At 36.8% G+C, this 24,553-nt stretch overlaps 1 protein-coding gene across 1 annotated transcript in view; it reads right to left on the bottom strand.

Moving 5' to 3' along the window:
• Positions 1–24,468, bottom strand: part of rnmt (RNA (guanine-7-) methyltransferase) — a 26,971-nt gene extending 2,503 nt beyond the window's left edge. Inside the window, exons 1-10 of the mRNA XM_033998897.3 lie at positions 24,389–24,468; positions 17,718–18,082; positions 17,353–17,473; positions 16,948–17,070; positions 13,447–13,559; positions 12,079–12,260; positions 9,948–10,112; positions 7,744–7,861; positions 5,265–5,366; positions 4,839–4,872 (exon numbers count right to left, since the gene is read on the bottom strand). Coding sequence (XP_033854788.1) covers positions 4,839–4,872; positions 5,265–5,366; positions 7,744–7,861; positions 9,948–10,112; positions 12,079–12,260; positions 13,447–13,559; positions 16,948–17,070; positions 17,353–17,473; positions 17,718–17,960 — 1,201 coding nt within the window. The 5' untranslated portion in view covers positions 17,961–18,082; positions 24,389–24,468. The remainder of the gene's footprint in view (positions 1–4,838; positions 4,873–5,264; positions 5,367–7,743; positions 7,862–9,947; positions 10,113–12,078; positions 12,261–13,446; positions 13,560–16,947; positions 17,071–17,352; positions 17,474–17,717; positions 18,083–24,388) is intronic.
• Positions 24,469–24,553: the final 85 nt, after the last annotated feature.

Raw genomic sequence — 24,553 nt, 5'->3', positions numbered from 1 at the left:
GATACTTTGTATAAATGGGTTTGAATATGTGAAGGATCGCCTTCCGGTCTGACAGTGCCACCAGTGAATGTTTTACTTTTTAAATGCTGCAATAACAGTTCTGCTTGTGAAGCATCCACATTATAATTTGACATAACAGGTGATTTATTTGCACTATGCGGGACCTTATTTTCCTCCATTGGTGCTTGAGCCCCGGAGCACAGAATCGCACTTATGCACCTATTTCAGTGATTAAAGCCTAGTTTTCAAACTAACCGATTATCGCCCACCAGTACTGTATTGGTATAACAAAGAAATGTAAAAAAGTAATTTCAGCTTCCGATCAATTAAAGTACGCTGACGATAATGTAAACACCGCCAAGCTACAGACAGCGAGTCCCAAACTTTAAAACATGTTACTGTTCTATTATAGGTAAGAACTCAACTTTATTATGAATTTTATTGTATTATGTTTTAAGCAACACATTATGAAAATGTTCATTATGGTAATGGTTTATTTATTAGGTTTAAAATATGTAGTAAAAATGTGGCCAATTTTTTTTATTTTACCTTGTTTGTACCGGCCCCCTTTGCTAATGACATCTTCAGTCTTATTTTTTTCTTTTGTGGTGGTGGGGTGGCAACCCAGTAGAAATCTCCACATTTTTGTAAAATGACTTTACAAAAAGTTTTACAACGTGTTTCAGTGACTGGAGACTGTTAGCATTATGAATGCTTATTCACCATTGCTACATCCCATTAGAAAATTGATTTTCCTGCATTTTTTTTTTTTTTTTTTTTTAATGCAAGCCTGTGAACGTGAGAGTATTATGTGTATATTTGTTTTAAGTACTTGCCCAGAGGACTACTGAGACACCAACTAGTCCTCATCAGATTTAATTCACCTCGGGCGAGCAGGAGTTTATAACCCTGTTACTCCATACCATTTTTACTTCACGCTACTAAAGTCTAATCTCAATGATCAACCAATGGGCACCCACAAAGCTAAATGGGAAGAGATTTGTGAGGCATGCCAAAGCGAAATCTGATCAGAATGAAAGCTTGGCCAATCCACATTTAATGATTATACTGACATTAATGCTGGCCAATATCAGCTAACAAATGGAAAAAGTATGAAGATTCAGAATGCAAGCGGATTAAGATATAGGCTGATTAACCTTCAGAGTACTATTGGGCCGATGATCGGGCCCAGTGATGTATGCTGCTAAAGCACTAGAGGGCCGATGGTCGGCCCGAGATCGTCCCTCCCATTTGCTGTCAGAAATGTATTTATTGGAGTATTTTACATAGCAACAAAATGTGCTAACCAATAGCAGAGATGCTTGCTGTTAATATTAGCCAATTAAATAACGAAATACATCTTTTTTTAGTTAACAAAAAATACGTATCTCCGTGCCGACGGTTGAGAGATGGTGAATTTTGTGAGTTTTGTTGCGAAGGAGAATAATTTATAGGTTATACGGCTTCTGAAGCTGATAAAAAGTGTAATTGGGTGAGCCTATATTGGGAATCTGGATAGGGATGACAGGGTTAAATATTTTTTATTTGTAAAAGAAAACTAGCTGGTAAATAAATGTCTGTGGATGAAAATGCATTGCAGCTCTGGTTTGGTGATGGCATTGCAGAAATGCCTATTTTAAAAAGTATATAATATGTACATAATATTATGAAAATGATGCAAATGCCTTATGTTTGTGTTGGTATACATGTTTATGTTGGTATAAAACGTTTAACTTGTTAAATAAAACAAATAACGTATTAAATAAATAAATAAATAAATAAATAAATAAATAAATAAAAATAAAAAAAGGCTTTTGGAGGGCAAGTACGTTTACCTGTTGTTCTGGACTTTTGTAGATAGATGCGTTGCTTGCAAAATTGTGTATAATTTTGATATGTTGTTTGCTGACCATTTGTGGTGTTTGTATTTTAAAAAGAACATGCTGGGGATTTGTATGTAGTATTTATTTATTTACTTTTGTTTATTTGCAAATCACACCACCCAAAAGAACCATAATGCTTTTATTAAACTGCCGAGATGCTTTTCGGCAAAAAAAGCAGGATTGGTGCAAAGCAACAAAAATTAAGCAGGCTTTAGCAATTGGAAAAGTTTGCATCTTGCCCACCCACTTAGTAAATGCGATTGCAAGCTAGAAAGCTGCTTTCATAGATAAGTACTTCAGCTCTGTTGAATAGAAGGGCTTAAAAGGGGGGCTTCGTGACTGCTTCCTGCACCACGTTAAGTCTCCAGCGAGGGACAATGTCCTTCATAGACAGCCGAAGCCGCCAAGTTCCCTTTAAAAAAATTGCCCCGCCTGGAAATGAGCTCCTGGAGAGACAATCAATTTTAACATGACTAGCCGAAATGGCTGCCAAATAGACCTTTAATGTAGAGGGAGACATGTTTGAAACACGCACCACTTGCACCCATACTGGGTAACGCGTGGATGTTGCTCTGGCATTCTGTAAGGTGTCAATGACCCAATTAGACAACCCCAGACAGCTCAAATGTTGCCATTCAGGGGCCAGACCCAGAGCTGCAGGCTCGATGGGTCGGGATGCCACAATGTCACCTGCGCCTGATTGAGCAGGTTGCGTTGCTGCCTCAGCCACTGGTGCGCCAAAGCATCTATTGCCAGCAGGTCTCCGGCTCCTGTTATGGAAAACCAGAGGGGACAATGTGTTTATTCTAGGAAGGCAAAAGCAGGCGCACCAGTTCCTTTGTAAACTCTCGTGCACAGTACGAGCACTGCAGCATGTCATCTACTGCGGGACCAAAAGTGTGCCTGAAGTAATGGGAGCATCCAGCAATGCTGTCTTGTCCCCATCTGCTATACGCGCTTGGGATAGCCAGGTTCCTGCCCACCGCCTGCCCATTGAACTTCAATATACGGAGCAGGTTCTTATTTACCAGCCGCAGCTCCTCGAGCTGCTGTTGTGTGGGTATGTGGCTCTGGGAGAGAGACTTCAACAAACAGTTCTAGTAAGCTACCAAGATACTGTTGTCGTTGCCCAGCTTTGTGGCAAATGCACCGGCTGAGTAAGCTGTCTTGAATAGTCTCCGAAACCCTGCATTGTTTATTCGGGCAGATAGTGTCTTTATGTGAGGGAGAAGGAGAGGAAGACGAGGAAGACTGCGAAGGCAGTCTCCTACATAATGTTCTCCTGCTCTCCCTAGACACTGAGCCCTCAGGGGAGGATACAACCGTGTCTTTTTGAGTCCAGAGAGTTGTAAGATACTCACTCACGCGCTTAGAAAAAAAAGATGCACAAAACTCACAGGAGTTGCGGTTGGCGAGTGCCTCCTTAGTATGCTCCGGATCCAAACAGGCAGCACATCTGCTGTGCCTATCCTCCATGGGGAGGCCAGTCTTGCACATATCGCAATAGTGAAACCCTGGCATAATGGAGCAGCAGTGGTGTACGATTCAAACAACCGCTGAGCCATAATTACTATAGCAGTATAGCATGTAGTACTATTAACCAGAAAAGACTGTTGACCAGCACATGCAGAAATGTTGCTATGCAACAGACAAAAATACTGTAATGCGTCAACTGTGGCAAGTCACTGTGACCAGATCCACCGATACTAAGCCAAGGAAGGTACTTGGTCTTGGTTACTTTTAAGTACCTTGCACGGTACCTAGGTACTAGTACAGTACTGTACAGAAAACTTATTTCTACAGACACACGGCACACACAGTATGGTGCGGTGCACACTGTACGATACAACTGTACTGTACAGTACTCACAGCACGGTGCTTGCATGGTGCACAATGCATGGTACACACACACCAACAGTACAGTATGGTGTACGGTTCACAGTACACACAGTACGGTGCCGGGTACTCACAGTATGGTGCACACGGTACGGTATCGACTGCATGCTGTTTGCATGGTGCAGGGTACGGTACACAATTATTTTTAAAGTAAGCTAGCAGCTTAAGAGAGAACACAAGTAGCCGACTTACGGTGTTCGATCCCAGGGAAGGGGCAGCGGAGCACAAGGCCGCTGAGGGACTTAACACAAAACCACGGCTGAGTGCACAATACTTATGTAATTACTATAACACAAATTAAATTGCATTAATAGTGTAATACACAAGCGAAAAAGCAGATAAGTATTTTATTCAACACTTATCTGTTCACAGATCTCTCTCTCTCTCTCAGGTCAGTAAAGGAAAAATGATGACGATGTCAGTGTCAGCAGTCCTTTTATGCCCTCTGTGACGGGTGTGACTGCGTCACTGGCACTGTGTGCAACTTTGATATTTCTATTCAGATTCGACGGTATTGGAGGATTAATACCCATGAGGTAATGATAACATTTTGTACTTGATAGGAAAACACTGTTCTGTACTTACTCACGTTTTAAAGTGTCACGAAGCTAACATTTGCTAGGGTGATGTTGCCTGACTGATAGTACAGGTATTTAAGGGACTTTTAGATTCCAAGTGGTACAATGTTGAAAAAGTTCAGAGCCTAGCATCTGTGAATGCTTTTTTATAATGTTGTATATTTGCATATTACCATCACAGGACACCTCACCCAATACATGCTTTGTATTTATAGAATCTTCAGGTACGTTGGACATTATTTCAGTAGAGGAATTTTTTTTTTTTTTTCATAATGCTTAATATGTTTGGAGTAATAAAGACATGCATCATTAACAGTTAAATACAACTGTTAATAGCGATCCAAGTTGAATTTTATTCGTTAACACACAATACTATTTTTATTTTTTTTGCTTCCTGTACCAACTTTGTATGCTGTTGCATCCCAGATAGATAAATTAGAAGATTTCTCTTGCATGAATATGCACAGCAATCTTTACTTACTTGTAGCATCCCATTCTGATTTGCTTAACGTTCCCTGTTAGAAAAAAAGACAACACATTTTACTTCACTTATCCTTCAGTATGTACCTGATTTTTTCTGAGAATACAACCAATTACCAATAAGATCTGGGGCAATATCTACAAAATGTCAGATTTAGAGCATAACAACTAATTAAACTTTTAGAAGATGGATCAAAAGCACGTTTCCAGTGTGGAAAGTACATGAGAATCCCACTCTTGCACCTGTACCCTTTCACATTATATTATGGAAATAAATAGCCTTAAAAATAAGATACCTTGTTGATTAACAGAATATAAAATCAACGATTGATAATTGTTTATTGCAGCACTAATCACAATTAAATCTTAGCCACAATTTTCAACAGTATTCACATTTCAGCCATTGATCATAAACCAGGGCACTTACCAAAGGCAGCTTTGCTTGACAACCCTTTATGTATTGCTGTACATGCTCATACTCTTCCAAGTTATCTGCTACCAGCTTGGATCGGTCATCTGCCGGGTATGGCTGTGAACATTTAAACAAAAAAACACACCAAAAAAGTAAGCTCATGAATATTACAGCTTTAGAGGGACTCCACTTTAAAACCAGTTGTACAGTATAGGGTTCAAAAGACAAGTTTCAGATTTAGGTCACACAAAGCTTATTACAACACTGGCTGTACAGCAAAGTTAACTAACTGCCACCATGTGTGTATCCCATTAGTGTCTCAGGTACTGCAAGTTCCATTTGAATAAAAAATACATTCGGAATTCACCTTTCTTTACATTTTTTATCACTCTGTGGTTTGTATTGGTGCTCATGATTTTTAATTTTGCTCTTGCTCCCGACGCAGACTGAAAGACAACTTGTTTAAATCTCTGTGCATAAATAATCACACTGTACTTCTTCATAATCATAGTATTAATTGAAGACAACAGGGACTGTGCCTTATCTTTTTTGTAGAACAGTCGCCCCTCCCTTTTTTTTCAGACAACAATTTCAGAAAAAGCCTATAGGTCTCACCGGTGTATAAGTTGCTCTGCCCTTTTTTAGGACCCCCTAAAAATACCTAGAAAAAAATACTTAAAGGTTTTTACCACACACATTATATATATATATATATATATATATATATATATATATATATATATATATATATATATATATATATATATATATATATATACACACACACACACACACACACACACACACACACACACACACACAGTGCCTTGCAAAAGTATTCAGACCCCTGACCAATTTTCTCATATTACTGAATTACAAATGGTACATTGAAATTTCGTTCTGTTTGATATTTTATTTTAAAACACTGTTGGGAAATATTTAAGAAAAACAAAAAATTGAAATATCTTGCTTGCATAAATATTCACCCCCGGTGCTGTGAAAGCTCCCAGTTTACACCGATGAAAGAAATTGCCCTAACGAGGACACAAAATTACCTTACCATTGGCCTCCACCTGTGAACCATTAAAGTTGCTGTCACATTTTCTGAATAAAAACCCCCACTGTTGAAGGATCTTTGGTCAGGCTGTGAATCTGAAGGAAAATGAAGACCAAAGAGCATTCTACAGAAGTTAAGAGATAAAGTAATACAAATGCATAGATTAGGGAAAGGGTACAAAATAATATCCAAGTGTTTGGCTATCCCAGTGAGCACAGTTGGATCAATAATCAGGAAGTGGAAGCTGCATCACACCACCCAGGCACTGCCAAGAAAAGGCCGTCCCTCAAAACTCAGCGCTCAAACAAGAAGGAGACTTGTGAGAGAAGCCACAGAGAGGCCAACAATCACTTTGAAGGAGCTACAGAGTTCAGTGGCTGGGAGTGGAGTAATGGTGCACCAGTTGCCACCAGTTAACCATATCAAGAGCTCTGCATAACACTGGCCTGTATGGGCCTGTATGGGAGGGTGGCAAGAAAGAAGCCGTTACTCAAAAGGTACCATCTGAAAGCACGTCTGGAGTTTGCCAGAAAGCATGAGAGTGACCCAGCTGCGATGTGGGAAAAGGTTTTGTGGTCAGATGAGACTAAGATAGAGCTTTTTGGCCAAAACTCAAAACGCTATGTGTGGCGCAAACCTAACACTGCCCATGCCTCAAGACACACCATCCCTACAGTGAAGTATGGTGGTGGCAGCATCATGCTGTGGGGATGCTTCTCATCAGGGACTGGGCATCTTGTTAAAATTGAAGGAAGAATGGATGGAGCAAAATACAGGGAAATACTGCAAGAGAACCTGCTTCAGTCCGCTAAAAAACTGAAGCTTGGGAGGAAATTCACCTTTCAGCAGGACAATGATCCCAAGCACAAGGCCAAAGCAACATTGGAGTGGCTCAAGAACAAAAAGGTGAATGTCCTACAGTGGCCCAGTCAAAGTCCTGATCTCAATCATTGAGAATCTGTGGCACTATTTGAAAATTGCGGTCCACAAGCGTTGTCCAACCAACCTGAACAACCTGGAGCAAATCTGCCAAGAAGAATGGGCCAAAATCACTCCGACACTGTGTGCAAAGCTGGTACATACTTACCCCAAAAGACTTAAAGCTGTTATTGCAGCGAAAGGTGGCTCTACCAGAAATTAATGTGTGGGGGTTGAATACTTATGCAAGCAAGATATTTCAGTTTTTTATTTTTCTTAAAAATATTTCCCAACATAAAACCAATGTCACCTTACAATAATTGATTTTGAGTTTCAGTGTTTTAAAATAAAATATCAAACAGAACGAAATTTCAATGTACCATTTGTAATTCAGTAATGAGAAAATTGGTCAGGGGTCTGAATACTTTTGCCAGGCACTGTGTGTATAATTTATTTATATATATATATATATATATAAAAAAAACACACACAGTACATTTTATCGCCAATAGTACTCACCTCTAAAGCCTGCATCCTTCTCATTAGCATTTTGTGCTCCTCAATCTGAATCTTCTCTTCGAAAAATTCACGGAAGGTCTTTTTAAAGACAAGTTTCATGTTATACTTCTTTGCCATCCTGAAAAGTTTATTTAAAACCAATGTTAAAAAGCAGGTTTCGAGTCATAAAATGTCAAGTTATTTATATAACACTCTGAAAATAATTTAACTTAAAACATTTTCTCCTGTGGTGTGATCTACATTGATTGGGTGTGCAATATTTAATTGAAATTAATGTCCTACAATAAATCAATGGACATGATTAGGGCCACGATTCTATCGCGACCACAAAAACATTTTTTACTATGCTTCCTTGATAATGCTCTGGTTAAAAAGAACTGTGTAACGAAACAGAATACCACAACAGAAAGAACACCTGTCAAGCGCCTTAAAAGCGAGAAACACAAAAAGAAAACGGCTGCAGGAGTGACTCTGGGGAGACTACAAAAAAGCAAGCTACTGTTTCAAGTTTGTTCACTGTTTAGAGAAAAGCTGGTAAAAAGTTAGACTTGGCTAGATTTCAGTTGACAGAAGCTTTGATAAAAGCAGACAACCCTGGTTCCCTGAAATAGAAATGTAACCATTACCTAATGGGTTTTTACACCATAAACATCCTAAAACCTAAATATCCTATACCAAAGCTGCTCGGACGAGTCTGTGACAGTCATGGCCCGCCCCCGAGGACATAAGGGGACTGCTCGCACAGATCTCAGCGTCATTTTTTAACTGAAATAATGAACCAGAAAGAGAGCCTATACAGATAAGTACTTGTTGCTTTTATCTGCATATATTACTCACTAATTTTGTGTATTACACTAAATTTATGCAATAACTAATGTTGTATTAGCTTCTATTACACACAATTTTGCTCACAGCCTGTTTATTATATCCCGCAGCAGCCTTGTGCCCCGCGTGAAGCTGGCTGCTCCTGTCCTGCAACTTAAATCGGCTGACTTGTGCTCTCCTCTCTGGCTGCTATAGCTCCAGATGGAGATAAAATAAAATTTTTAGTTTTGGCAACGATATTATTTCTGAACTGTAATTGTTTTATTACTGTTTTCTGTGAGAATATTTCTCATGTGTTTTTCTGCCTTTTTTTCAGAAAAAACACAACCGATTTGACAGAGATACACGCTTCGGCTGAGATTGCTTGCAGTCTCTCCCACAGTATCTCGTTACTGTTTTGGTGACTGCTTGCATCACCATTATGAACCTAGTCACAGGTTTATGGGAGGAGTGGACAAACTGCTCATATTATCCTTTCCAACACAGCTCTGTGAAATGGTACCATCGATTGTATCACCACGTAAAGGATGTTGCAATTGTAAATGTTTTTGTTCTTTAAAAAAAAAAAATAATCAAAAATGACAGGGGCAGAGTTTAGAGAGATGATAGTGCAAGGGCTCATGGGGAAAGATACCAGAGATGCAGTGCCAGTCCCAGTGATGGAAATGCCAGGAAGACTAATGGGGAGACTGCAAAGTGTGCTCCAACAGAAAGAGGAGATTTATAGAAGGGGAGGCGAAGTCAGGCAGAAAGCAGACAGCATGTTACTGCAAATCATGCCCAGATAAACCAGCAATGTGCCCCACATCCTGCTTTGAAGTCTACCACACCAAATTTATTTACACACAAAGTTAGTTGCAGTAATAGTAAATATAGCTATCATTAATACTTAGTTGCAGTAATAGTAAATATAGCTATCATTAATACTGATATAATATTATAATATTATATATTAATATAGTTTACACTACAATTTATTAAACTTAATTTTTTGAATATCTGAGTAATAAAATATTGTAGATATAAATATGTAAACACTTAAAGCTGTGCAGCTGTATAGGGCTAGTTTATGAATAGTGCAATTATAAATGTAACAAAACAAAATAACCAATTGTAAACTTTCTAACTTTTGAGAACTAAAGTGACAAGTGTAACATTATTTTAATCAGGGAGAGATGAACTAACGCAGCACATTTTTAAAAGGTAAAACTGTTTTTAGAATGTTGGCATCCATATTGAATGGGCATGCTCGGAGCACAAAAGTTTCATGCCAGCAAGGTAGGGAATGAGTTTACCAATACTTACTGTGACATCTACAGGTACAAAACAGAACTACAACATCTTAAAACAGAACCAAGACAAGACGTTGCTTTACTTACTCTTCAAATAACGGGAAATACACAAGGAATTCAGGGACATTGACCACTCCTTCAAGGTTAAAGTCATACTGGCATCCAAACAGTGGATATTCCCCTTTCTTCTGAAATGTAACTCTATAGACCTCATTCCCAAAAGAATTAGTCTCTGATGCCTCAAGACGCTTTCTGTGAATAGAGATGGAAAGACTCTTAAAGTCTGATGCTTAATGACAAAATATGACATTTGCTAACATGACACAATTTCTATCAATTCGGGCAATAAGACTATTTTAACTGTTACCTAGCTGATTCGTACAATTCTATTTAGGCCACATTTTACGGCATAACAATTTAACATCGACTGAAAACAGGCACCTGTCTTCACTTATAACAGGGATCCTGTGATTTAAAAAATATATATAAAAACCTACATTTTTCTGTGATTAAAAAATACCAATATATGCAGAATCCTATTTTACAACCGCAATGTATAAATAGAGAAATTAGTAAACCAGAGATTGCATGTTTTAATAATCAGAGACAAGTTTTAACAAATACAGTTCTCTTTAGACATGAGCATCTTCAAATCAACCTATTTTACAGCTGCTTGTTTCGCTTCCTTACCCACGTTCAATGTGCAAAGCAGACAGCGGCTAGAGGCTAAACCGTCTGTGGCAGAACTTACGTTTAACGCATAATAAATCTATGCATGAAGCTTTTTAAACATGGGTAATAAAAACACTCAGTCAGTACGTGGAGATCAGAGTACTTTTTTCCAGTGCTCAGACCAGACAAGGTACTCCTAGGACGAGATAACAGTTGAATATTTCTGGATATCCATTTTAGATAGACAAATATGTACATTGTAGCTTTAAATAAATCCGAAGCCAAGTGTGTGTTTTCCCCCCCTTAACATTTGTGACGTCACCCTTTAAACTTTATCGATTAATTCAACGAATCTTCTAACAAAGTGGCTGTGTGGCGTTGAAGGGGAGTGCGGGGCAGATATATTGTTGATCCACAAATCCAGTTTGTGCTACGAAGCAACAGAAATCTGTGGATTCGTCAACAAAATCAGTCAGAATAATTTCAACAGAAAAGTGAATACGCAGCAATTATTTCAACAATTAGTTAATTATATTAAAAACATAACGCTTCGAAAAGGACTTGTGATTTCAGTTTAGCATTTCACAGCATTTTTTTATTTTTATTTTATTTACAGTATAACTGTGCACAGTTCTGGGTTCCTAAGACTTTGGTGGATAAAGCACTGTCGACAACAAAGGATGGGTTTAAACAGGACGGTACATGTATGTTTATTTGTTCAGCACTGTCCCTTTTCTAGTGGAAACATGTCTTCTTTTAACAAACACAAAACTAACTTTCAGTGAGACCGCTAATCTGGCTTACTGACTTTAAATACACATTATTTCACAAATTACAGATTTAAATATACTTTGTTTTAACATACACCATATTCAGGTCCAGGTCCTTACCTTCACACAGACGGCTTTTGTCTTTGAAATCTGTCCTTTTATACCTGCCTGCCTTGTTAAATTACAAACAGGTGTATTATCTAAACTGATCAATCAATCAGTGTTTTCGGATAGCTATGGCATTCTGGGAGATGTAGTTTTTCATTCATTTAAAACTGTAAGAACCAAGTATTTTTTAATGTCTACTTTACATTCCAGGGTAAAGACTGTGTACTATTTGGGGCCTATGCATCTCCCTTCTACAATTTTACACCATATTCTACCATAAAATTCATTTGCACATAACACCCCCCTTCTAATTTTTATTTCACATATCTTCTGGACAGGTTCAGGAACAGCAATTTCATCACCATCTATTACATGGACGATAGATTTAAACTCAGCCTTTGGATTTCTTTCTTGGCTTTAACCACTGTTCCAACAAACTTACAGCTCACTTACATACTTCTCATGCCTAACGACATTCAAAACAATGAAATATTTGTACAGATTCAACACTATCGTTGTTTATCCTGTACTTAATCTACTCATGAGTTGTTTGACCCTTTGAATTAATGCACAAAAAAAAATAATCCAAGGAAAACAAATGGGAGCATATTCAAGCAAAAGATCACTGGATGGCTTACAATTCAAATGACTGGCTTAAGCAGACTTACACAAGTTCAAAGGCATTGGGTGTTGTGCCAATGAAATAACCACCAGGTCGCAGCCTCTCGCAGGCATTCCGAAGCATCATGTCTGCCTGCTCCTGTGTCTCAAAGGAATAGTGGTAGACAAACTGACAGCTGCAGATATCAAAATACATCTCAGGATCTTTTCGTTTATCTGCTAGAAGTTCCTAGAGGGGGAGTAAAAAGAAAGCAATTATATATCCAGCAGGTTTTATAGGTGTCTTTACATCATCAGTAGCTAAAAATCTGGAACAACTATTAATCTTGACTAATTCTGCCAATAATTGGTTCAATTAAGTAACAGAGATTAGTTGAAATGAAAACCAGCAGCCACAGTAGCTCTCCGGGACCAGGGTTGGAGACCCCTGCTGTAAATTACTTTGTTTTAAAATACTTATTGTATGTGTTTAATTAAGGAACTAAGATGTTTCAACTTTCTACAGAGAAATGTTTAATCTAACCTGGAATATAGATTATATTACATAACACTTGTTTAAAATCTCGTCAGCGATCTATCACATCTTTATTTTTTGTTTAAGCATTGTTAAGTAATATATTTGAACACTCAGCAGGCTCAGCAAGAAGGAAAGTCGCCACACAGCGATTACTATTGCAATGCCTAAGGGGTCATAGGCAATGGAAACAAATTATATAAATATGAACTACAATTCCACTTGATGTAAAATATAGTACCTGGTACCATTAACAGGTTAAAGAAATCTCTCAGTTTGTATACCTTACATTAAGGTAGTCCATTACACTTGCTTTTCCTGAATTTTCACCTAGTGATACTTTCATGAAGTGAAGTTTCCTAATCATTTAAAGAGTAAGTAGCAGGGTTCTGAAAAATAGTGTTATACATCCCCAGGTGTTGCTACAACTGTTTACTGTAATAGTTCTTTTCATTGTTAAAATCTAACACATTTTTACACTTAACATTAAAGTCTGTTTCAGAGCTCTTATCAAAAAGGCCGTTCTAGTGCACTGGGGTTTGAAATCTGTCCTCAAATCACTGCAGGAAGAGAGATTTAAAAAACAAAACAAACACAAAAAAAACCCATAAAGAACAAGTGCTCTGTACCACATCATGGACCGTTATTGCTGCGTTACCCGTTTGATAATGTAATCCTTACACCATCAGTGCACTAGAGCAGACATTTTGAAAAGATCTTTGAAACAGACTTGTTATAAAAAGTGTAAAAAGTTCTCAGGATGTTAATGAAAAGGTATGTTATTTAAACAGTTCTAGCAACACGTGGGGACGTGTCACACTTTTTCAGAACCCCGCTACTTACTCTAAGGAGACCATACTGTATAAACTGCTATTGATATTACAATAAACATTTTAAAAACCTTGGTACAGTCGGCAGAAACAAATTCAGCAGAAAAGATATCATTAGAGCGACCTCTAGTCTTCATGTCACTGTAACGCTGCTGACACTGTTCCACAGACACAGCAGCAATATCTGCAAAACAAACAATATTGAAAATCATTCAACAGACACCTACATACGCTACTCCAGTCCACGCTTTCATAACATCGTCCAAAACCAGGAATATAAACAGCAGAGCTACAGGGTCACACGTGTATGGAAAACTCCTACAAAGAACTCTAGAAAAACTGCAAGTTTATACATTGTTTGCGTTAATTCTGTTTAATGTACAGTAACTTTAACTATATATATATATATATATATATATATATATATATATATATATATATATATATATATATATATATATATATATATATATAATTCCAGTACCTTAAAGTAAATATTTATAAGTGTGTAAGTTTAACAAAACAGAGATTACCTTTGTTTTGTTTAACATTCTTATTACTTTGATTAATGTCTTCAGGCTCGTTTATGCAATTTTAGCATAAACATTACTTTAACCATATCTGCTCAATTTGTAAACAAAGTATCTGCCTTGTTCGTTTTGAATTAATGATTTTGTGATATTGTATTTGTGTCTTTGTAGTGAATGTTCCACGCTGGTGTCACATAATGACTTGCACAACTAAATACTACGTGGTTTTAAGGTTCTGATTTGCCAATTGATTATAAAAACTTGTATCCGCAAAGTTGTGTGTTGTTTACAGTGCTAATTAGGGGTTCTAGATTCTGTTTACTTTATTAAACGTTTAAACTTTTAAAAATATAGTTTAAACGTTAAAATAAAAACATTGAGATAGTGCTATTACTTATTTTAAAATAGCTTTCTGTAAAAATGGCCGCATATATTATATATATATATATATATATATATATATATATATATATATATATATATATATATATATATATATATATACACACACACACACACACACACACACACACACACACACACACACACACAGTACTGTGCAAAAGTTTTAGGCAGGTGTGAAAAAATGCTGTAAAGTAAGAATGCTTTCAAAAATAGACATGTTAATAGATTATATTTATCAATTAACTAAATGCAAAGTGAGTGAACAGAAGAAAAATCTAAATCAAATCCATTTGGTGTGACCACCCTTTGCCTTCAAAACAGCATCAATTCTTCTAGGTACGCTTGCACAAAGTCAGGGATTTTGTAGGCATATAGTCAGGTCTATGATTAAACAATTATACCAAACAGGTGCTAATGATCATCAATTCAATATGTAGGTTGAAACACAATCATTAACTGAAACAGAAACAGCTGTGTAGGAGGAATAAAACTGGGTGAGGAACAGCCAAACTCAGCTAACGAGGTGAGGTTGCTGAAGACAGTTTACTGTCAAAAGTCATACACCATGGCAAGACTGAGCACAGCAACAAGACACAAGGTAGTTATACTGCATCAGCAAGGTCTCCCCCAGGCAGAAATTTCAAGGCAGACAGGGGTTTCCAGATGTGCTGTCCAAGCTCTTTTGAAGAAGCACAAAGAAACGGGCAACGTTGAGGACCGTAGACGCAGTGGTCGGCCAAGGAAACTTACTGCAGCAGATGAAAGACACATCATGCTTACTTCCCTTCGCAATCGGAAGATGTCCAGCAGTGCCATCAGCTCAGAATTGGCAGAAAACAGTGGGACCCTGGTACACCCATCTACTGTCCAGAGAAGTCTGGTCAGAAGTGGCCTTCATGGAAGACTTGCGGCCAAAAAGCCATACCTCTGACGTGGAAACAAGGCCAAGCGACTCAACTATGCACGAAAACACAGGAACTGGGGTGCAGAAAAATGGCAGCAGGTGCTCTGGACTGATGAGTCAAAATTTGAATATTTGGCTGTAGCAGAAGGCAGTTTGTTCACCGAAGGGCTGGAGAGCGGTACACGAATGAGTGTCTGCAGGCAACAGTGAAGCATGGTGGAGGTTCCTTGCAAGTTTGGGGCTGCATTTCTGCAAATGGAGTTGGGGATTTGGTCAGAATTAATGGTCCCCACAGAGCCCTGATCTCAACATCATCGAGTCTGTCTGGGATTACATGAAGAGAGAGAAGCAACTGAGGCTGCCTAAATCCACAGAAGAACTGTGGTTAGTTCTCCAAGATCTTTGGGCCAACCTACCTGCCGAGTTCCTTCAAAAACTGTGTGCAAGTGTACCTAGAAGAATTGATGCTGTTTTGAAGGCAAAGGGTGGTCACACCAAATATTGATTTAATGCAGATTTTTCTTCTGTTCACTCACTTTGCATTTTGTTAATTGATAAATATAACCTATTAACATGTCTATTTTTGAAAGCATTCTTACGTTACAGCATTTTTTTCACACCTGCCTAAAACTTTTGCACAGTACTGTATATATATATATATATATATGAGAGAGAATATGTATCTAGATCTATACCTATCTATCTATACCTCTATATCTCTATCTATATCTATCTATAGACAGATAGATATAGATAGACAGATAGATCTAGATATATTTTAAACTAGTGGTAGCCCAAGTGCCGATTTTGCTAGATTAGTACATTAACTCCTGATAATGTTAACTTCGAATATTGTAGCCAATTCTGCCCAGTCCCTTTGAAGCGATATTAAGCAGGTTTGGATGTCTTAACATTAATAATAACAAACTGGGTAAAAATACCTAATACAGGTTTTAACAAACGGTCACATCACCTTTAATTCCAATACAACAGGAGTACCAATATTTATTTATTTTACTGTCTGAACAATAAAACAGAGACAGTATAGTGAACATAACTAGACTAGTTTACCATATTTTATTTGTATGTGTTTGAATAAGATCAGGATATGGAACATTTCTGTGCATTGGTCCACATCTATTGTACTGTATTTCGTTGGCTTTAGTTTAGTTTCCCATTAGATCAAATTATAACTTGTAGTATTTTGTTTCAGAAGACGGCCTTCTATAGTGACCTGATCTTCAGCATGTGACCCCTGCTGGTGAAACATTGTATTTCAGGAGAAATCGGAGGCAAACCAGTTTCTGGTCAGATAACGGCCTCTAGCGTGCAGCAGATGCAGGACAGGTTAACTAAACTGCATATCGCATGAACCTCAATTTTGTGATCGAGAATAATGCATCATACTTCGACATTTCTATAGCTGACCAATGCTACCACTGTATACCACTATTTTTTACTTAAAAAAAAAAATCTCACCTAATTGTAACCCTGGAAATGCTAGAACTGTACCTGTTCTGTGCTTACTTGTAAACTACCATATTTAGCCAATGAGGTATGTGGATGTAAATTTCAAACATTGAAGGACCCATAGTGAACACAAAAAAGGGATGCTTCCTGTTAACTCTCCTGGAAGGTGACATTCTAAACATGTGTATCTCCCCCCGTTCCAAAGCAATATCATGCACTTAATATTTCCTCTTGGTAAAGACCTGCTCTTTGTATATTCTTACCTGCACATACAAGTTTACTGATTCTTCCTTTTCTCCACTTCAACAAATCCCCTCCTTTTCCACAGCCCAAATCTAAAACAGCCACATCTCGTCTGTTCTGTTTTACCTTCTCCAGAATTTCCCCTGTAAAATGGACAATAGAAATCTTTAAGATTGTAAAAATCAAATTACAGGAAAAAAACCTATTGGAAACCAGCATTCTACTACACATTGAGTCTACTTAATTTACTGTAGTTAATACCTACTGTATTATTAACTGTTTTATAATATATATTTTCAGGCATACAGTATTTGATTTAGGCCTCTGTGGTTAGATATCTACCTACAGGATTATGCTTTCAACCTATCTGAACTTTTTGGTTTTAGATTCAAGAGGTTGGGAAACAGAACACTGAATAAACTCACCAATAAGAACACTTTTAAGCCAATTGTTGAAGTTGCGGAGGTAAAAGATTCGACTCTGGCTGCGGGCTGCCAGTCCACATTCTTGAAGAGTATTATAATGTATAGCTACCTCCTCTGAATGCTTGAAAACAAAACAAGAATATGAGATAGTATTATTATTATTTATTATTATTATAGACTTTGTTCAAAATGTATGGATATTATAAAAAGTTGCTTAAATATTGGTGACAGCGAGAGTAATTTTGAAATAGGTTTTAAAAAAAAAAAAGGAAATAGTAAATTCTGTAATCCAATGTTTCCTATTGCACTGACATTCGCCTTACTGGAGTTAACGATTAATAGCAATAAGTAGTGATTTCACTTACTAGCCTCTTGACTGCTTGGTTGTCTTCTGGTTCATGTTTTCTCTTATTAGACAACTCTTTGTTCTGCAATGCATTCTCATCTCTCTCTGCATCACCCACTCCACTGCAGGAGGCAGAACCATTACCCTCTCCTTCAGGAATATTCCTTGTGGCGTTCTCAAATGCTTCTGTTGGCTTTTCTGCCACCGAATTTATGATACCTCCATCCTGTAGGCATTCTTTATTCTGAGCCAGATTTTCCATTGCGGGTTTAATATTCAGTTCAATATAGAGCTAACAAAAATTAATAAACTTTAAACTTTGTATGATTTTCAGATTATAATATGATTTACAGCCATTGAAATTATAATATATCCATTTTTTGTCTGTAGAAGAGGGGAAGGAAAAAAAAGTAATGTAGATTACTATATGTTCTAAATCATGCTAGAAAACAAATAGTTGGTGATAACTGAGAGTGTCGTATATAACTGTACTACTATTACATAATTAATTTATCATTTTTTGCATCAAGGCAGGTGACAAAGAGCTCCACTAGCTGACCGAAGGAAAGTATCACTGGACCTGTTGCTTAGAAAACAAAAAAACTTCAGTTACTTTATCATTATGAATAAGTTCAGTTTCACTGTGGTCAGGGCATGTGATCTACACACACTAAGTTATTATAAGGAAAACAAAAGATCATCATCATAAGAAAAATGGGACCACTGACAGGAGTGTGCAATTCATATCGCTCGACGTCCAGGACAACTAGATTTGTGTGAGGGACAACACGTTTTACCGTTATACTTTGCCCATCGGACAAGTACTTCTTTTCTTCTTTTGTCACAATGTTCTGTTAGAAAAACTCCCGTAGATTTCTAGGGAGTCACGCAAGGTCCTGAAAACTCTAAACTGCAGAAATCTCGCACATACAAATGAAAAAGCAAGGTACATAAATACACATCATTTTAATTCACAAACCCTCAGTCACACACAGTAACAAACGTATTTAAAAATTAATGCAACAAACACGATTACATTGCCTTTGTCTACAGTAGGAGCCCAGTAAAATTTGACCGCCGGCTCTAGGAAAAATATTTAACAAATTACAAAAACCTTTAAACTTTTATAACGGTTTCAATATATTTATTTTTTAAAAAGCTACTTAAAATCAGGTGGTTGGCAGTAGGTTTGTAAAGTTGTAGATTGACTTAATTATTTTTAATACAACTTTGTGCAGTGATACCAACAGCGCAAAGACCATTTAAACACCCATTTAAACATCCAATGGCCATATAGGAAACCAAAACTTAGTAAAACAAGCGTCATCGTTCTTCTGGGTAATGTAGTTTAGAAACCAATCCTTTAACCCTTCTACTCTGGTGAACATTGAGTTCTGACTGACATAACTGCCTCTCTTCCACTGTACAACCGAGCCTCGCCGCGGTGGTAGAGTCCTCGCGGTGCGGTTAAGGAGAGCCTGGGTTGTTTTTCCACTGCAGAGCCAAGCCATGCTACTGACGTCACACGCAACGAAAGACAGTTGTTATTAATTAACTCAGTTTGCCAAAAGATGCACAAACAAATGGTGTTCAAAAATTAAGACCAATGTTACAGCTCTCTTGTATTGCTATATTTTGTATTTAGGAATTTCTTTATAATCCAAATTTTAATGATTAGGCCTATATCAACTTAATAAAGTTCAGTTAGTTCTATTGAAGGGGAAAAAAGGTTTTAAAAAAATGATTTGCAATATTTTGCAGGGGTCTAAATCCTGCATATTTTGGGCCTAAATGTGACTTAATAGGGCCCCAAAACTCAAAATAAGTGTACAACTGTTCTTTTTTATGATTTTAGGCATCCATATTTAAAGATATTTAAAATGGCAAGTAAAAGTTACTTATGTGTCTATGAAAAGTAATTAAATATATTTATATTCGAATTTTAAAACCACAAACTAATATTTAAGCAGACTGTTCGGTTTTGCAATAATTTATTACACAAACAAAAGTGGGGAAAGAAAGACAGAACGAGACACCAACGAAACAGATTTCTTGAAGCAATTTCTAAATTAGACATAAGATAAGAAGCAGTATTAATTGGTAGAACATTTGAATACAGAAAAGGTAAACCATGAGCTGTGTTTTGTTTTCTATTTTTTCATGTATTACATTTTTTGCATTTTATACAAAAAAAAAAAAAACAGGACCATTTAAGTTTCTAAAAATATTCCTGGAACCACCATTTCTTACATTTATTTGAAGTCTTCCAAGATTCTTTCCTATGGCGCCATTTCTCATTAACTACCAAGTGCAAGAATGCGCAAGTGCATTAATAAATAATAAAACAAAAACAAATGTGCTTGCGAGAACTGTCTTCAAACACTGTTTATTTTGCCATTAATGCAATTTCTACAGTATGTTGTATTTCGTTTTTAATATTTTTTCAATTCTGTTAACTGTTGCTTGATTAAAATAAATACAAACAACAATAAATGTATTGGCATTTACTTGAACAGCATAGCTTGAAAGTCCAATACATAAATATCAAGTAATAGATATATGAAATGGAAAAACATGCCTGTCTTTCTGCCCTTCTGTAACATCTGCACGAAAGATACATATAAAAGCAATGAGAACATGTTTATTGGACAGCATGGTTAAAAGTAGCAACAGCACATTGTTAAAATACACAAGTGGTCAATTAGACTTTCCATCTAAACCTAATGTAAATCTAAAGCTAACTGGCTCCATAATCCCAGAGACACTAAGACAGGACAAGTTTGTAAAATTGACCCTAAACTGAAATAAATGAATCTGTAAATTAAGGGTTGCACATTGAATCTTTCTATTTACATTATTAGTTTATATGGGAGATCAAATATATAGAATAAAATCCAGAACTAGAGATTAAATATTAGTTGACTTCAGCACACAGCGCAGATCAACTGCACTTATTGCAACTTAAAAAAATAATATATTTATTTCCTGCCAGTCAGCTCACAGTGGCTCATCTAATCATGACACTCCACTCATAAAATATTAAACCAAAGTGAGAAAGTTTTCATTGAAAGAAAGTTGTCATTTTATTTATAATGCCTTATATATTAAATAAAAGCAAACTTGAGGTCATTTTCTTACTATATGACATGTTCTGAGTACACACCTCGTTACTGCAGACTGGATGAGTGCAGAAACTCTTACTGAGTTAGTCTTTGCAAATTATGACTCCCGGATTTAGGCTCTGGAAAGCAACTAAGTAGTAGGGATGGGAATTTTAAACGTATAAACTCTAAAGAAGGGGCAAAACATTTAATAATATGCTAGACGTATAACCGGTCACATGACAAATGTCACCAAACGCATTTTTTTATGCATTAATTTTAGTATTATCATCTGTAGTCCGTCGCGTATGAGAGTACTAGCAGTTTGAAAAGAAAACATTCAGAATTATTGTGGATGACTACTGATGTCAATAAAAAGCAAACACCCATAACAACATTTGCTACAGATTTGGCGGAACATTGGGCGTGATCACGTTATCCGCTATGAGGACAGTGAGTGTGAATCGTGAATGCAGCAGTTTTGAAATCGATGTTAAGATTATCCCAATACTGTGTCGACCCATAAAACAATAAAAGAGAGGCTGAAAAAAAAAATTCAAAAGGGAGAAAAAGTTACAATTACCACAGACTCGTGGACCCCATTCTCAAATCTTCCCACAGGTGGAAGGCTTTTTTCGCTTGAAATTGTTCTGTAAACTTTTGTACCAAATGGACGTTTATGTTTAGTACAGTTTTTATTTGTATGTTGGAACTACTGCACTAAAGTAAAGGACCACTGAGACATTGTTCAAACAGGTAGGCCAGGCATCTCTTTTTATAATTTAATGTAAAGCTGTGTGGATACGTGAATTTGAATACTTTATATTATTTAGTAATACTTCATCATACACAATTAACTGCACAAAAAGGCAAACATTATATTAAATTACTTAATATATTACTTGATTGTGTGTTAAATAAGTGGCCCAGAGCGATTTAATCCCCAAAATACCCCAGTTACTTTTTCAATTTGTGTTACATTTGCTGTATGCGGCTGGAATGCATTATTTGTGCCTGCTGTTTTCATATCAAAACCCTTTTTGGGCCAGGATAAATACACATGGGGGACGTAGAGGGGATCCCCATCTATGAGAATCAACTTTACAATCAGTGGCCCAAAACAATTTAACCCCTGAAATACACCAGTTACTTAGTCAATTTGCATTACATTTGCAGTATGCGAATAAGAAGCTGGAATGCAAATACAAAGCCAACTTCAGTGGCCAAATAAGAAGCCGGCGAATAAGAAGCCAACTTCAACATTATGTTATGTAAAGCAATTCAGTGTGCTCTCCAGTAATGCTACGCTTTAAAAACATTTTATATACGATAAAGGAAACCGAAACATAAGACGCTGAAATGCTGCACCTCCATTGGCCTTTTGTGTGAAATCGGACATAGTTTTAATCTTTTTAGTTTCATTATTTTTGTTTTGCCACGTGTCACACACAAATTAGATGGGCTCAGTTTTGGCAAATATGTCTGGACTGAATTACGCATTCTTTGATTTCATGAAGCAAATGTCATTATTAATAACTCATTGAGTATGTTATTTGATAAAAGCAAAATCCTAAATGTTATCGATCTGTGTGTGTGTGTTTTGTGGGACGGTGTGAGAACAAGTAGATAGCACTCCCCTGATTGATAATGCAACTGATGCTAAAAAAAGGTATCAAGCTTAGTGTAAAGCAGTGCAGAAAGCTACATGAAATGATTGAATCCATAGTTATCTTCAGTATTAGCAAGATGTATTATTTCCCTGCACTAAAGATAAATTACTGTGTCAACTACAAGGGTGGCCAATTTCTAAAAAAAGAACTTGTTGTCCAATGGACAAAATGCTAGAAGAATCTACTTGTCCTTAAATACTTGCCCCCTCCTTGTTGCACAAAACACACACTAAAAAAGTAGAATAAACCAAAATCCTACAAGTTATAAATTTAACAGTGAACACAATCAATCAGTTGGTGATTAACAGGGGTGGGTCTAGCCTTGTAGCTTGACTGGTTCACTAAATTCTTCAAGATACACAAAAGGTTCCCTGTGCCCAGTTTTGTAACTGCTGAACCCCAGATTTATAAAATAGACGTGTGTTTTTCTACCAAAATGCACACAACATTTACAGTAGGCTCCATCAAATTTGTTTTGTTTATTTCAGATATATTTATTTTACTTTATAGTACTATCTATACTTAATTATAAAACGGATTGTTAGAATACTGCATGCTGATTGATCCATCAGTGTTCACAGTAGACAGTGCAGTACTCCAAGCAGACAACAGGTGGCAACCAAGAGCAACCAGGAGTCGGCTACTCGAACAGTGTATCTCTGCAGCCTATCCTTAAACCGTGCAGCTCCAGCCCTGCAGTCATGCGTGCGCAGCTTTTAATAGACTGGTTTTACAGTCTTTGACGTGAAATACCTGTGCATGCATGACGTGTGCATGTAATTGACTACATAAATTTATATTTTATTGTTTTATCTTTCATTTATTTATTTGGGGAGACCCAGTCTTGTTCATATTACAAGGGACATTTTGAAACAGCGTTCATGAAGATTATTTAAATACAGCTGACTGTAGTACACGATTGCAGTGGGAATGTCAGATTATATGGTCATATGCATATCACTGTGTGCATTATTGCATACGATTATAGTTATCCATATCACACTGTATGACATTTCCCCAATAATGAATCTCAGTAGCTGAAAAAAAGAAGCATCAGGAACATTTCTGTGACTCAGTTCAGAAAATAATGATGATTATTTAAATCAACGTGTAGAAGCTCACCAAGAGCAGATCTTGAAATGTACTTATTTGAAAAAAAAAAAAGACAAACACTAATATTATGCATTGATTTGATTAAACCGTCATTATTTAATAGATCGTTTAAAAACATTATTATTACAGACATTTAGCAGACGAATAATGACGTCTACTACAACCTGCGCACGCATAACTGCACGGCTGGAGAGGATCCACGCTGCAGAGATACCCCTCTCCGGGAGTCGGGCCACCCTGCAACCATGTTTTATATTTCGCATTTTTTTTTTTTTGTTTTTTTTTTTGTGTGTATTAGAAAGTTTGTTTACATTCGTCGGCATTTAAGAGGAAAAAAGGCCCAAACTGAATGTCCTTCTCAACCAATCACTAATTATTCTGTCTGTTGTAAACGGCAGCTGTACATTTGGACTTATATGACTACATGAATAAAGCATTTGTAAATGGATAATGTTATGTAAGCCACATGGCGACATCTCTGTATTCAAAGAAAATGGTATCGTGAACAACAGTTAAGTCCATTTTCCTGTTTAACACTGAAAATAAATTAACAAGAATCCCTGTTCCTATTCATTTATTTTACAATATCGTTGTATATAAACAACTTTTGAGAATGATAGTGCTCCACCGGCTGTATGTAGGTAAATAGACACGCGATATAAAGTACAATATTTCACATATAATTATAATTGTCAATAAATGTTATCAACAAACACGTCTTGTTCTACTGTTGTAATGTAAGGACAGTACAGAAATCCCTTAAAATGCAACCTACACATAAAACAAAACCCCGACAACTCACTTACCACCTCAAGCTTTCCGCCATGCTGTAGCCGGATGTTATCTTATCCAACCTACTCTGGGTAAAAGCAATGTCAATTATATTTTCAGGGCAACTGAAGGATTCTGGGCAATGTAGTTTGACTACACTAAATGTCATTTGCTAACTGTTCGGAATGTCAGATCCAAAC

This window comes from Acipenser ruthenus, chromosome 4 (genome assembly GCF_902713425.1).
Source record: "Acipenser ruthenus chromosome 4, fAciRut3.2 maternal haplotype, whole genome shotgun sequence".
Classification (NCBI taxonomy): domain Eukaryota; kingdom Metazoa; phylum Chordata; class Actinopteri; order Acipenseriformes; family Acipenseridae; genus Acipenser; species Acipenser ruthenus.
The sequence above is the reverse complement of the archived record's forward strand: the minus strand, read 5'-3'. Positions and strand labels throughout refer to the sequence as shown.